General features: G+C 42.7%; 1 protein-coding gene across 1 annotated transcript in view; it reads left to right on the top strand.

The window, feature by feature from the left end:
* LOC124606161 (dipeptidase 1-like) overlaps window positions 1-14,899 on the top strand; it is a 297,352-nt gene that overhangs the window by 204,548 nt on the left and 77,905 nt on the right. Inside the window, exon 6 of the mRNA XM_047138128.1 lies at window positions 7,906-7,975. Within this exon, the coding sequence (XP_046994084.1) occupies window positions 7,906-7,975 (70 nt within the window). The remainder of the gene's footprint in view (window positions 1-7,905; window positions 7,976-14,899) is intronic.

The raw sequence follows: 14,899 nt of genomic DNA, 5'->3' as shown, positions 1-14,899 counted from the left end.
CTATCTGTGCTGGTTTCCCTTTATAAATCCTGTACTGGTCTGCCTGTACTGTATCCTCATCTGGGTATCTTGTTTCTTGTATAGCCAGAACTTTTAGTTTGTGTTCATCCATTAGTTTTGTCAGTTCTTTTTGTTTACCTGTTCTCAGCATTGAGTTCACGTTCAGTGTTCCTATGAACGTTTGATGTCTGTTCCTATGTTTAGCGTTAGGGATCCTAGGACCCTCCGACTGGTCTGTTGCGCAATGATGCTGGGCCCCCGGATCCGAATGCCCAGCTTCGGCGGTATTACCACCACGGGGAGGAAACTTTCTCATTGCACCTTCCATTTCTGATACTTGGTTAAAGCTGTTGTTTCCAGAGGTATACACCTCCTTCCACTAAGACTTACTTCGCTACACTAAGAAGTTAATTCAGGCCGCTCCTCTGGAGTACAGACGCCTTTCGCAGCCGCTTCTCTGAAGTACAGACGCTGCTGATTGAAGATAACTCTTCCGCTCCAAAAGCCGTTGGGACATATAGTGTCTTCTTCCGCCTTCTGGACCGTTGGTTAATCTTCACCTCTACCGCCAGTTCCACCGTTCCGATGATCTTCATCTCCGCCTTCACTGCCGTTGAGGTCTTCACCGTTACCCTAGCAAGGGACCCTTACGAGGTACTATCACCCGGGCCAGGTGAACCAAGGTTTTTTAACGAGGTTGTTACTCCTCCCCCTCCTCCTTTTTCAACCGGGCTTGGGACCGGCTTTGGCGGAGTTAAACGGAACATTATTGTTATGTTGTTTTCAACTGCTTTATATTCATCAAATCTTTTTATTTTCGTCTGTTCCTTTTGGCAATGAATTCCAGTACTGGTTCATCCAACGCTTCCCAGAGTCTAACTTCTTTATTCCTAATACATCTGTGACTACTTTCGTTATAAGTGACTTGATGACGACCGATCTTCTTCTTTTCTTGTCTGATTCTTATGTTGCATGCTTGAATTCCTGCACAAATTTGAACCTCCCAATTGAGTGCCAGAAGGCTACAACTGAACGTGATTATGGTTACTTAGTTCTAAGAAAAAAGTGAACTGGGAAGAGCACAGATTACGAACTCTTGGTGTAAGGGCGGGTGTGTTAAAGGAAATCGTCCGTACCACGCTCATGTTTGTTACAACTCTGAACACTAGGTAAATATAACCACTAAAGGTTGAATACAAAACCAAAACGGACTTTTATTTGAGCATTTTGCGAGAGCTGGTGTGTAGAGAGTTCTGACAGCGCTGAGGCATTTGCCAACACCAACAGTGTCCTGTATTATTAATTACCCAAATATACTGTAAGACGCGTACTGTATGATAATACTAATAGCGTTGGGGAATGATCCTGACAGTTGTGAGTTGCGTTGTAGGTAAACAGTGCACGGTACCATAGTGTGACTTGTAGAAAACCATGATTGTATTTTAAATTGTCTTTGCATGAAGCTCAAAGGAAGATTCGGAAACACGGGTGTATTGACACCAGGTTTGCTAAAAACTTTTTCTGGTAGAAACAGTATCCTTTACAGAACAAGCAAATTTAAACAAAAGGTCAGAAATCGGATTCAGATTGCAAACCAAGTACAAAAGAAAGAGATCACTTTACAGGACGCATAAAGTAATTCCGTACAAGAACTAAGTACATACAAGAATCGAAATGACCTGTTACTGATTGAGAGAAGGGTTCAGACGATCATGGATAGCATTCCTGAAAGAGGAGTTGATTGCCCAGTATGACCATGGATAGCAATTCTGACCACTGTGCGCACACGTCTGACCTATCCACAGAGAACTAAGCTCCGATTAAAGTCGGAAAGCCAAGCAAAAGGTAAAGTATTTGCTGCTCTAATTGCAATAACTGAAAAGGAAGTTGTCGTACATGAATACAAGCGATTATATTTACAATGCTTTGCTTAATCCCAACGCGTGTAGCAATCCCACCAGCAGGTTCCCAACAACTAAATATGAAGGGGATGTTGTTTCTAACAGAACAAGTTATTAGCAAAATTGGTATCAATACACCCATGTTTTCGGATCTTCCTATTATCCTCATGTAAACACGTGTTGAAATACGATCATGCTCTGCTACAGGGCACGCCATGATTCCATGCACTTGTAAGTACACCCCAACTGACGACATGTGTTCAACCAGAATCACGACAGACACAAGAGTAACTGCGCTCATAACATGCCACAGTTCAGCGTATACAGCCTGACAGTAAAGGGAAAACAATCAGAAGGGGGGAGAAAACTAAGTGAAACCTTCCGGTCTGAGAGGGTATGGGATGTTGTTTCATTGATTACAAAATCGAGTCAAATGTACAAAAATTTGGCAATATGAGCCTACTTATCAGTATGACCGCCTCTGGCCTGGATGCATGCACTCATTCGTTTGGGAAGGGTGTCGTAAAGTAGTTAAATCCTCTCCTGAGGCAAGCTGGCCCACAGTTTTGTAGCTGGTCCTTGATATCCTGGATATTCGCAATGGGACAGAGTTGGAGTTCGAGCTAGTCTCACGCATGTTCTATTGGGGTCAGTACTGGGGATATCTCTGCCCGTAGGAATACCACGGCATCATGCAGACAGCTCACAGAGAGTCGTGCCATGTGTGTCCAAGCATTGTCCTCTTGAAAAATAGCAGCACGATACTGTCACCTGAGAGGTAACACTCGAGGTTTCAGAATGTTTGTGACATACAGTTGACCGTCAGAGTTCTCTCAGTAACTAAACACTGTGATCTGGCCATGCCGATGGTTCCCACACCATGACACCAGCAGTAAAACCATTGCGCCTCTCAGCAACATGAGAACGTGACCTTCTCCAGGTCGCCGCTAACTCAGCGACGATGGTCATTCGGGACTGTACAGAACCGTGATTCTTAGCTGAACACAGTGTGATGACATTCACCAACACTTCATGCTTTCCAGTCACGGCGTCACAGCAAACGCAGCCACTTGTGATGTGGTGATAGAGGCAGCTTCTGCATCGGACTTCAATGCCCTAATCTAGCTGCTGCTGGTTTTCCTTCTAATGGTGCGGTTTGACACAGAATGCTGCACGGAGTACGTTACTCGTTCTCGAACGTCAGGCGCACACACGAAGAGGGAAGATGTTACGATGTTCTTGGTTCACAATACGATGAACCTTCATTGTGATGATCAGACGTGGTCGACCGGAACCATGACAATGATTGTCTGTCCTCACGTTCCCTTGTAGTCCAACAAAGGGCGACTGACACATCCTAACGATGAAAAAAATCTGAGCATTGCACAATTCGACCATGAGGTCCAATGGAGACCCACAACGAGACAGTCTCAAACATAGTGTAGGTGACACTGTCCCACGCAAGCACGTCGCATCTCAGTGCCATTCACAGTGGCCACTAAACATCTGACATTGTTCACGCCCTTTACATACCCTACCAAGCTTGGTAACAGCATGAAACACGAACGACAATAATGCACTTTGGTGGTTGTTCTACCTGTCACGGAGAATTGCGACTCTAAGTCATTTACATAACCACCGATGGTGTGTACGTGTACGAAGGTACACTGAGGTGCGACCATGTCTTCTGAGCGCTTCACTTTGCTTGTAAAGCAGTGTAATTCTCGCGGCAAACTTCTGATTTACTGCCGCAAATTACAGTACCTCCTGTGAGTTATCACACATCCGGCTACCTGAGAGGCCAAAGATAGATCACCATCGGTACGAGCATATCTACGTGCATGCCGCTTAGGATAAGACATTGTTCTAATGTAACAGTGACACGAGTCGAGATGAATAGTATAAGTGTTTCAATATCGGTGGTAGAAATGTAAGTTATCTAATTGTTTCAACAATTAATATGCATAGAATATGATGCTATACTTGTCCTCAGCATTGTTTACTTAAAATACATTATAGTCTAACTCCGTAGCTGAGAAGCAGGCAGAGGTGCCAGGACAGAGTTATTGCAACACCTTAAGATTCCTCTTCGTTGAGATGGCGAAGACAGGAGCAAACGAGCTGTTGAGTGCCTACAGAGCAACTCCTTTGAGGAGAAGTAGAGACTCTTCAATCTGAATCTGACGTTACCCGCCGGAAAGCGACGTGCTGACTATGCATTCATCCAGTTCTGTTCTCCACATACGCCACAGGTAGAAGATGGTCAGCTGGTGTATGTCACACAGGGCAAGAGCAGCACGGCTTTAAGTTTCATATAGGCAATTTAGAAAGGTGGTGATTGTTCATTAGTATTAAATTTTCATCCTTTCCACATATTGCGTCCATCTCTTTTCATAATGACATTTAAAAATTTTAAGTTCTAATGCTAACATGAACACATCTCAAGTGTTCTTCTTCTGAACAGTTGCAGTTTGTAGTAGAGTTTGTAAACTGTTTTGCAGCAGTGCACACGAAATACGTTGCTTGAAATTGTCAACAGATACGTTAACAGATGTTTGTCGATGATGGCGCTGAAAGGCTCCCTCTCGATAGAGAAAATTCTACAGAGGAACGATTCTCAAACTGTACGACTTTGAAAACTGCGGTTACTTGAAAAGTTTCCCATGAGTGTTCTCTCACCTCAAGATGCACATGTAAACCAAGAACGTTTTTCAGGCAAGGTATTTCATCTCCCACTATGAAATAGTGAGATAGATAATTATCCCATATACAGGCAATATACACTGAAGAGCCAAAGAAACTGGTACACCTGCCTCATATCGTGTAGGGCCTCCGCGAGCACGCAGAAGTGCCACAATACGATTTCGCATGGACTTTACTGGTGTTTGAAGTAGTACTGGAGGGAATTGACACCATCAATCCTGCAGGGCTGTCCATAAAATCGTAAGAGTACGGGGTAGGGGCAGGTGATCTCTTCATAAAAGCACGTTGCAAAGTGTCTGGGGAGTTGGGTGTCCAGCGGAAGTGTTTAAACTCATAAGAGTGTTCCTGGAGCCACTCGAATGTTCCTGGAGCCACTCTGTAGCAATTCTAGACGTGTGGGATGTCGCATTGTCCTGATGGAATTGCCCAAGTTCCGCGAAATGCACAATGGACATGGATGGATGCAGGTGATCACACAGGATGCTTACGTTCGTGTCACCTGTCAGAGTCGTATCTGGGTCCCATATCACTCCAAGTGCACACCCCCGACAGCATTAGAGAGTCTCCACCAGCTTGAACATTCCCCTGCTGACATACAGGTTTCACTGATTCATGAGGTTGTCTCCATATCCGTACACATCCATCCGCTCGATGCAATTTGAAACGACACTCGTCCGACTAGGCAACATGTTTCCAGTCATCAACAGTCCAATGTCGGGCACAGGCGAGGCGTCACGTTTTGTGTCGTGGAGTCATCAAGGATACACGAGTGGGGCTTCGGCTCCGAAGGCTCATATCGATGATGTTTCAGTGAATGGTTCGCGGCTTACACTTGTTGATTACCCAGCATTGAAATCTGCTGCAGTTTGCGGAAGGGTTGCACTTATGTCACGCTGAACGATCATCTTCAGTCGCCGTTGGTCTTGTTATTGCAGGATCGTTTTCCGGCCGCAGCGATGTCGAAGATTTGATCTTTTACCGGATTCCTGATATTCATGGTACACTAGCGAAATGGTTGAGACGTGGAAATTACTGGTATCAAGGAAAACGTGGAAGGGAGGACCCACCAATGTAACTCATTTTCACACAGCCTATTTATTTAACAATATATAATCATAAATTTGTTTTCTTTACAGATTAACAAATTTGTGAAACGAATAAGCTTTTGCAAGAGAAAGCAAAACAAGAACAATATGGCAATAATTACAAGGACCCGCACCTGTATCCTGGCCGTTACCGGTTGAAACAGCAGTATTTATAACGCCCTGGACACAGTTTGTCTTAATAAAAGCCCTACTGCAACACATGAAAACATATAAGTTATATTGATGACAATTACTCAAACAGATGACGTAAAATATTTGTTTTTTATTTGGAAACTGTATGTCGAAAGGTTCGGGGTTAAGATGCGCACCTATGTTTAAAGGTTAAACAAACTAGGGAACAATTATGACAATGATAAGGCTTGCTTCAAAGAAAGCAACCTTTCCATTTCAATCATCAACAAAGGTGCGACTGGATCCCAACCCGTTCCTTTTGACAAGCTTATTCTCACTAAAGCCCTGGTGACAGTTGGCTGAGTTAAACTGCTTCTCAGTTATGTAGGCCGCTTTGAAGGAACGTTTTAAAATATTACGTCCATGAACCATGGACCTTGCCGTTGGTGGGGAGGCTTGCGTGCCTCAGGGATACAGATAGCCGTACTGTAAGTGCAACCTCAACGGAGGGGTATCTGTTGAGAGGCCAGACAAACGTTTGGTTCCTGAAGAGGGGCAGCAGACTTCTCAGTAGTTGCAGGGGCAACAGTCTGGAAGATTGACTGATCTGGCCTTGCAACACTAACCAAAACGGTCTTGCTGTGCTGGTACTGCGGACGGCTGAAAGCAAGGGGAAACTACAGCCGTAATTTTTCGCTAGGGCATGCAGCTTTACTGTATGGTTAAATGACGATGGCGTCTTCTTGGGTAAAATATTCCGGAGGTAAAATAGTCCCCCATTCGTATCTCCGGGCGGGGAATACTCAAGAGGACGTCGTTATCAGGAGAAAGAAAACAGGCGTTCTACGGATAGGAGCGTGGAATGTCAGATTTAATCGGGACCCTCGTGGGGCCTTTTGAGACATTCTCCGTAAAGTAATAACATGTCAAGCATTTCTTCATTTGTGAAAAGTATGTCTAAAGCCTAGAACGGATGAACAGGTAATTTTCAATATTGATTCCAATTACAGTGTACGGTACCGCAGTGCCATCTATCTGTACAAACCTCTACACACATCAGCCTGCTTCGTAGTGAATTGTTTCCACATACAAAGCTGACTGCAGTCCTTTACAGCACAGAACTGCAGAGGCGAGGGGTTGCATACGATAATGTAACGGGTCGGCGTAAACTGTTCCGTAGTGTGTTTGTAGACAAATTAAATGCGCAAGAGGGAAACCGCTATGTACATATCAGTGTTCGTGCCCAGAAATCCTATTATTTCTTCCGCCCATAGTGATAACAGCGAAAGTAAGATAGTATAGCAAACACCGCGATTACGTGCAACATGGGTTAACGCTTGTCTCTCACGATGCGCAAAAGCGGCACGTTTCCTTTATTTGAAGAGTCAAATTCCCTTTGAAATTTCTCGGGATGTAATTGATGTGATTTTTCATGCTCTGATTGCATAAGACATAACATGTTGTGTCTATTAAAAAATACACAAGTTTGTGGTGAAACTAAAATTTGATTACGTTTTAGGCTATCTCGTAGTATTTACTTTTATCAGCCCCTGCCTTAGATTCATACCCACGAAAGTAGTTTTTCAGTATCTATTTTTGTTCCAGAAATATCTGAACTGAAACGTTTAAGATAATTCTAAGAACTCAGGTCTTAATGGTAACTAATAACTAATTTCATCTGAAGTAATATGATACAGTATGTCAATTGCTACGCATAACGCTTCAGTACATCACTAACTCCACTGAATTGTTGTTTCGGCTTTCATGACGTGGGTCCACTGGCGCCGAGACAGGAAGATAAACAGAAGTAGACCCATCTTACACAGAAATATAGTGGTAACGTAGCCCTTGTACTGTTTGTATATGACAAGCCGTAGACCTCAAGATTTCTCAGGACCTTCACTTTACTTTTGACCGATTACTGTGATCAGCAAAAGGCAGTAATTTTTTGTATTATTTGTGAATAACAGTGTAATAGAAATTATAATAACGATGCGGCGCATAATTTATGTGCTTTATTATGAATAATTTGTTAGGACACTCCATTTTGTCTTTAATACCATGGGTCTCTTTTTCGTTTTCAGGGCGGATTCCTCGTCAGACCACAACGATGATAAGTTCCCACATCATGGTGGTTTGACGTCCTTCGGCAAGGTACTTTAACATATTGCCATGAGCTACTTAATTTATTTTTGTGGATTTCCAACTAAAACTTACTGATATTCTAACCTGCTACCTAACGCTGGCTGCTTTCTATCATCGAACAAACATTAAATAGTGAATTGTTTCAACAGTAGCGAAATGGGCATGAGTTTGGACTATAAATATTTTGACGAAAACTTCTGTACTAATAATAGCTGGAATTATCATAGAGAATTATTTGTGAGGCAGAGTTACAGGTAATTAGGTCTCAGACACGAGTAAGAATAGTAATAGTTTTGAAACGTCGCTTATTGTAATGAATTTGAGTTTTGCAAGTGTTAAGTTCTGTCTCATCCCCAGTTAAGTGGTTCATCGTATTTACTTCAGCTTGGTGTTATTTTAAATCTAGAGTGATTGTTATTCAAATCAGTGGTCTCTAACGGCCTCTGCGATATTGATTGAATAGAAGAGCTGCAAGAAAGGTACATTATGTGCGATGGATGTAAATCAGTTGAAATGCAAATCAGGACATTCGAATATTTTCACTCTGATATTTCTGTGGATGATGGTATTTCCATGCACAAAAGCGCCTGATTAACAGGCTGTAATCGGTCTCCAGACAATCAGAACTCTCATCCGATGTTGGTTCCTCCGTTACCAGGTAGTCATGACCCAGTAAAGCTTGATGTCAGGTGGCCTGTTGAACTGATGCTAGCATGGTATGTGTAAGATCTGAGTTGGACTCCCATTTCAGGCGACCATTATTAACAGGCAAGAATTGGCCAATTTCACCTCTGATAACGTCAACCGAGGAAGATTGATTGCACCGTGGTTCCAAATCCTCATTACATGTGATGTCCTTCGTTACTGACTGGAGCCGAGTCGGTTCAGCTTGGGCCATGATGGGCAGAAGTCGGGGAAAGTTGTCAACAGCAAGAATTTCACTGTTGAAATTTTATTTTAGTTAATAAATCAATCGTCATGTCAGGACACAGAGCACTTACGTCATATTTTTATTGAACTTCAGATGCTGAAAACACTAATGCTGGGCTGGGATTTGAACCCGAATACTTCCATTCGCGGAATTGGACGCCTTTGGGACGGTAGCGTTCAATCAGTTCATTTTTTCCCCAAGATTCCAAACTCCTCATGTGTCCACGAAAGGCGCGTGGCTGGGTTGATGTACTGGCCGGAAACAAAAATTTTCATCATGTTATTTCAAGCTCCAGAATGCACACCTAACTGCTAGACAAAAACACAGTTAGATTTTTAATGTCTCATCATGCGTTATTGACACAAACGTGAGGTGCCGGTTTCAACTCACAGTCAAAGACGAAAGTGTTCATTACGTCATTTCGCGTTTAAACATCCCACTCCGACCTACTGGTGAAAAAGAATCCAGTAGTTAACGTCCTGTCGTGTGTTGTCACCGGTGACTGTACGTTCGGGGTTCGTCTCGCATTCTGCATCGGAATTTTCGTCATGTTATTTCTGTTTCAAACATGTACACATCTCGCTGCCGATGAAAGAAGACATTTAACGCCCATTCGTGGCGTTCAGGTTTAAACATATGCACATTGTTCATTTTGAATTAAACTACATCTTTCGAGTTTCGGTAATAGAAAAATTTGTTGCTGGACAGGAGCCCAGATCCAGTACGAAAAATTTTCGTCATGAAATTTCAAGGTCCGACTTGCTAAGTGACACTAGTTAACGCAAAGCGACACAACAAATGAACGACGATTTGCTTGGTAAACCTTTTAGAGAGTAAAAGTACTTTGAATTAGTAAAGAATTTTGGGAGCGAAGATATTCTTACGAAGTCTCTCATTCACAAAAAAATTAGTTTTGAGTAAGGGTTGCTGAATGATTTATGTGAAAGAAATACCAGGAGAGCACTTAACCGCGAAATACATTGGTCCCGAGTCCGAGTCTTGGTCCGGCACACAGTTTTAATCTGACAGAAAGTTTCAATGCGGATATTATTTGCGTCAGATGCTAACGAATGTGAAGTTTTTGAAACATCACTTATTGTAATAAAGCAAGCAATAAGAACTGTCTCATCTATAATCTGTGTCCTGATATGTGCATGTGGACAGACGCCCAACAGAACAATATTTTCTACTGGTCGCTTGTGGTAACCATAAGAACCACCAAGAAAGGTGCATGAAAGTCAGGCAGAACGTAAATCAGGTCATTAGCATACTTTTGAGCATGATAATAAATCTAACTATCGTTTGGATAGTTTTATGAAAATCTAGTTTCTCTGATGGCAACGTATTACATGGATCTAACTGAAATAACGTATGTTGTAGACTTTCCCGACCTGATAATTCTTTGTAGTACATTCGGGTTCGCAGGCGGATCCTATAATTAACCTGTATAATTTTCGGCGATCCATCTGTCCGCCACTTCAAGACAAAAATGGCGCTGCTGGGCCCACTGAAAACTGGTGTCGAGGTTGCAAATCGGCATCCTATATACCGTACCGTACATGGCGCGTGCGCAGCCTGCCAAAGTTTCTGCCCTCCAATACTGGGCTGGTGGTGCCACCCTGCCGGCCAGGGTGGCCGAGCGGTTCTAGGCGCTACAGTCTGGAATCGCGCGACCGCTACGGTCGCAGGTTCGGATCCTGCTTCGCGCATGGATGTGGGTGATATCCTTAGGTTAGTTAGGTTTAAGTAGTTCTAAGTTCTAGGGGACTGATGACCTTAGAAGTTAAGTCCCATAGCGCTCAGAGCCATTTGAACCTTTTTTTTTTTTTTTTGCCGCCCTCAGTAGAACACCGGCGCTAACAACAATATATGGCACTGAAAGACCATCTCCAAACACTCCGTTCGGCAGGACCAAGGAACGTTGGGTTTTGTTTCGAGATATTACACCGTACCACGTCTTGCTAAAGAACTCTTATATGTATATTGAAGGTGGAGGAGCGAGAACAAAAAAGGAAACGAAAGGGACAATTGATGTCAGTTGCGTCGGGACATTACGCGTGAACAACGGCGACATGTGAAAATGCGTGCCGGCTGTTATTCGAACTTGGGGTCTCTTGCATATTAGGCAGTTTCGTTAACCACTTGAGCCACCCGGATACAGTGCTTATCGCAACCTCTAGGCACTCATCTCAGCCGACCGATATTCCCACCTAGCTCCACCTATCCACAGTCCCTGCCACGTCCTTCATGCTCGCTACTTAGAGATTCTCGCAGGACGTCGGACGTAGTTGTGCATCCGCACTGAAAGTGGTGGATTCGTTGTCCAACAAAACGAATCAATTACATGAATGTGGTGTCTGTTTTTTCGGACATGACCGCAAGGACAGACAACACACATTCATATAAAGAATAATCCTTGACTTTATTAATCAAATTATGTGCCAATAGAATTTCCATTGCCTCTTTATAAACACTGCTCCAAAACCCGGAAGCACTGGCTGTTATCAGAGTCTCTTCAGGTTACATCCAGTGTCCCTCGTTCAGACAACTTTCCGCTACCGCCTCGTGTGACGGCGATGTTCCACGCAACTCTCCAGAATTGTGCATATCGAACGGCTGATGTAAGCCTCGAAACACTGACATGGAATTTGAATGGAAGAATTTTAAGGAGTTTTAACATTGAGAATGTGTTCCGTCTACTTTCAAAGATGATTTGGAGCTTAGGAAGCCTGGGCTATACAGAACTCATTGTGGGAAGGATTACATCGGCCGTTCGATCTGGACATTTCAGAACACGTGTGTGGGACTTTGCTGTCACACGATGCTACAGCAGCCTGAAAAATAAGCGGCAGCGAAACATTGTTCAGACGAAGGTCCTATGATGAATTCTGACGAGACACTGTTGCTAGCCAGTTCTTCCACGTTTTGGAACAGTGTATATAAACAGGTGACTGAAATTAGATTGGCAGATAATTTGTTTAACAAAGACAATGGTTATCCTCTTGGCAGGATGTAGAGCCCTGCACTATCTCGAATCAAAATTCAACTCCCTTTGGTGCGGCCATTCCGTATGTTTGGATATAGTTCTTGAGAGCGATGTAGCGTTGACGCCGGGTTCTGCTAGGGCTATCGCAGTCTTGGAGGGCAGCAACTGTAATGTGCGGCGCATGGGCTGTGTACGATACGGAGGCGTATGTACGACGACGATTTGTAACTTTGACATCAGTTTACAGCGGGGCTCAACAGTACCAGCTTTCTCCTGAAGATGGACAGATGGATCGCCGAAATGTCGGATCATATTGATTTTAGGATCCGGCAGTAAACCCAAAGAGACTACCAGGTTATTAGCTACTATTCCTTTGTTTTATCTGATAAAGGTCTCTTCTTCTAAACTAATAATAGCATTGTAAAACGGTAGTGTCTGTTTGCCTGAAGACGCTAATCGCCAAAAGTACTAGAACAATTTTCTTGTAGTTTCTGCAGATGGCTGGAGCAACATAAGCTTTATTTCATTAAAATCGGACCACGAAAAGAAAAACAGATGTCGTAGCTTAAAGTTTTATCTAAAACCATCGTGTCTGCCTGTTTGTCAGAACACGCTAGTCTCCAAAACTATTAGACAAATTTTCATGAGGTTTTTAACTGAGGGTAACTTGGGCCAATATATATCCTCTATTTCACTGAGACTGGTTCACGGAAATGAAGATATCGCCATTTAAAATTTTAGACGTCTTCTCAAAGTTATAGTTTGGATGTTTACAACAGTGATACGATCATCATGGCGTAGTAAGCCAGAGAATCAATAGATGACACTGTTAAATTCGTAGTACCCCAAAGAACCAATAGATAGTTATGCCTTAGAGAAAAACGATTTTCCGATGTATGTCAGGGACAGAACTACGCGTTGCAGCGTTATTTTTACGAACACAAAGTAAAAGTGAATTTATTGGCTAAAATATGATATTGTTGTCGTCTTCAGTTCGACTACTGGTTTGATGCAGCTCTCCATGCTACTCTATCCTGTGCAAGCTTCATCTCCCAGCACCTACTGCAACACCCAGCCTTCTAAATCTGTTTAGTGTATTCATCTCTTGGTCTCCCTCTACGATTTTTACCTTCCACGCTGCCCTCCAATACTAAATTGGTGATCCCTTGATGCCTCAGAACATGTCCCACCAACCGATCCCTTCTTCTAGTGAAGGTGTGCCACAAATTTCTCTTCTCCCTAATTCTATTCAATACCTCCTCATTAGTTATGTGATCTACCCATCTAATTTTCAGCATTCTTCTGTAGTACCACATTTCGAAACTTCTATTCTCTTCTTGTCCAAACTATTTATCGACCACGTTTCACTTCCATACATGGCTACACTCCACACAAATACTTTGAGAAACGACTTCCTGATACTCAAATCTATACTCGAAGTTTCTCTTCTTCAGAAACGCTTTCCTTGCCATTGCCAGTCTACATTTTATATCCTCTGTACTTCGACCATCATCTGTTATTTTGCTCCACAAATAGCAAAACTCATTTACTACTTTAAGTGTCTCATTTCCTAATCTAATTCCTTCAGCATCACCCGATTTAATTCGACTAAATTCCATTATCCTCGTTTTGCTTTTGTTGATGTTCATCTTATATCCTCCTTTCAAGACACTGTCCATTCCGTTCAGCTGCTCTTCCAGGTCCTTTGCTGTCTCTGACAGAATTACAATGTCACGGCGAACCTCAAAGTTTTTACTTCTTCTCCATGGATTTTAATCCCATTTTTATTTTTTCTCTTACTGCTTGCTCAGTATACAGATTGAATAACATCGGGGATAGGCTACAACCCTATCTCACTCCCTTCCCAACCACTGCTTCCCTTTCGTACCTCTCTATAACTACCAGCTGGTTTCTGTACAAACTGTAAATAGCCTTTCGCTCCCTGTATTTTACCCGAGTCACCTTCAGAATTTGAAAGAGAGTATTCCAGTCAACATTGTCAAAAGTTTCTCTAAGTCTACAAATGCTACAAACGTAGGTTTGACTTTCCTTAATCTTTCTTCTAAGTTTAGTCGTAGTGTCAGTATTGCCTCACGTGTTCCAACATTTCTACGGAATCCAAACTTATCTTCCCCGAGGTCGGCTTCTACCAGTTTTTCCATTCGTCTGTAAAGAATTAGTGTTCGTATTTTGCAGCCGTGGCTTATTAAACTGATAGTTCGGTAATTTTCACATCTGTCAACACCTGCTTTCTTTGGGATTGGAATGAATATATTCTTATTGAAGTCTGAGGGTATTTCGCCTGTCGTACACATCTTGCTCACCAACTGGTAGAGTTTTGTCAAGGCTGGCTCTCCCAAGGGTATAGTAGTTCTAATGGAATGTTGTCTACTCCTGGGGCCTTGTTTCGACTCAGGTCTTTCAGTGCTCTGTCAGACTCTTCACGCAGTATCATATCTCCCATTTCCTCTTCATCTAAATCCTATTCATTTCCATAATATTGTTCTCAATTACATCGCCCTTGTATAGACCCTCTATATACTCCTTCCACCTTTCTGCTTTCCCTTCTTTGCTTAGAACTGGAATTCCATCTGAGCTTTTGATATTCATACAAGTGGTTCTCTTTTCTCCAAAGATCTCTTTCGTTTTCCTGTAGGCAGTATCTATCTTACCCCTAGTGATATACGCCTCTACATCCTTACATCTGTCCTCTAGCCATCCCTGCTTAGCCATTTTGCACTTCCTGTCAACCTCATTTTTGAGACGTTTGTATTCCCTCTCCCCTGCTTGATTTACTGAATTATTGTATTATCTCCATTCATCAATTAAATTCAATATTTCTTCTGTTACCCAAGGATTTCTATTAGCCCTCGTCTTTTTTACCTACTTGATCCTCTGCTGCCTTCACTATTTCGTATCTCAAAGCTAACCATTGTTCTTCTACTGTATTTCTTTCCCCCATTCTTGTCAGTAGTTCCCTAATGCTCTACTGAAACTCTCTACAACCAGTGGTTCT

Source organism: Schistocerca americana, chromosome 3 (assembly GCF_021461395.2).
Source record: "Schistocerca americana isolate TAMUIC-IGC-003095 chromosome 3, iqSchAmer2.1, whole genome shotgun sequence".
In the NCBI taxonomy this organism is placed as follows: domain Eukaryota; kingdom Metazoa; phylum Arthropoda; class Insecta; order Orthoptera; family Acrididae; genus Schistocerca; species Schistocerca americana.
This window is presented reverse-complemented; position numbering and strand designations above follow the sequence as displayed.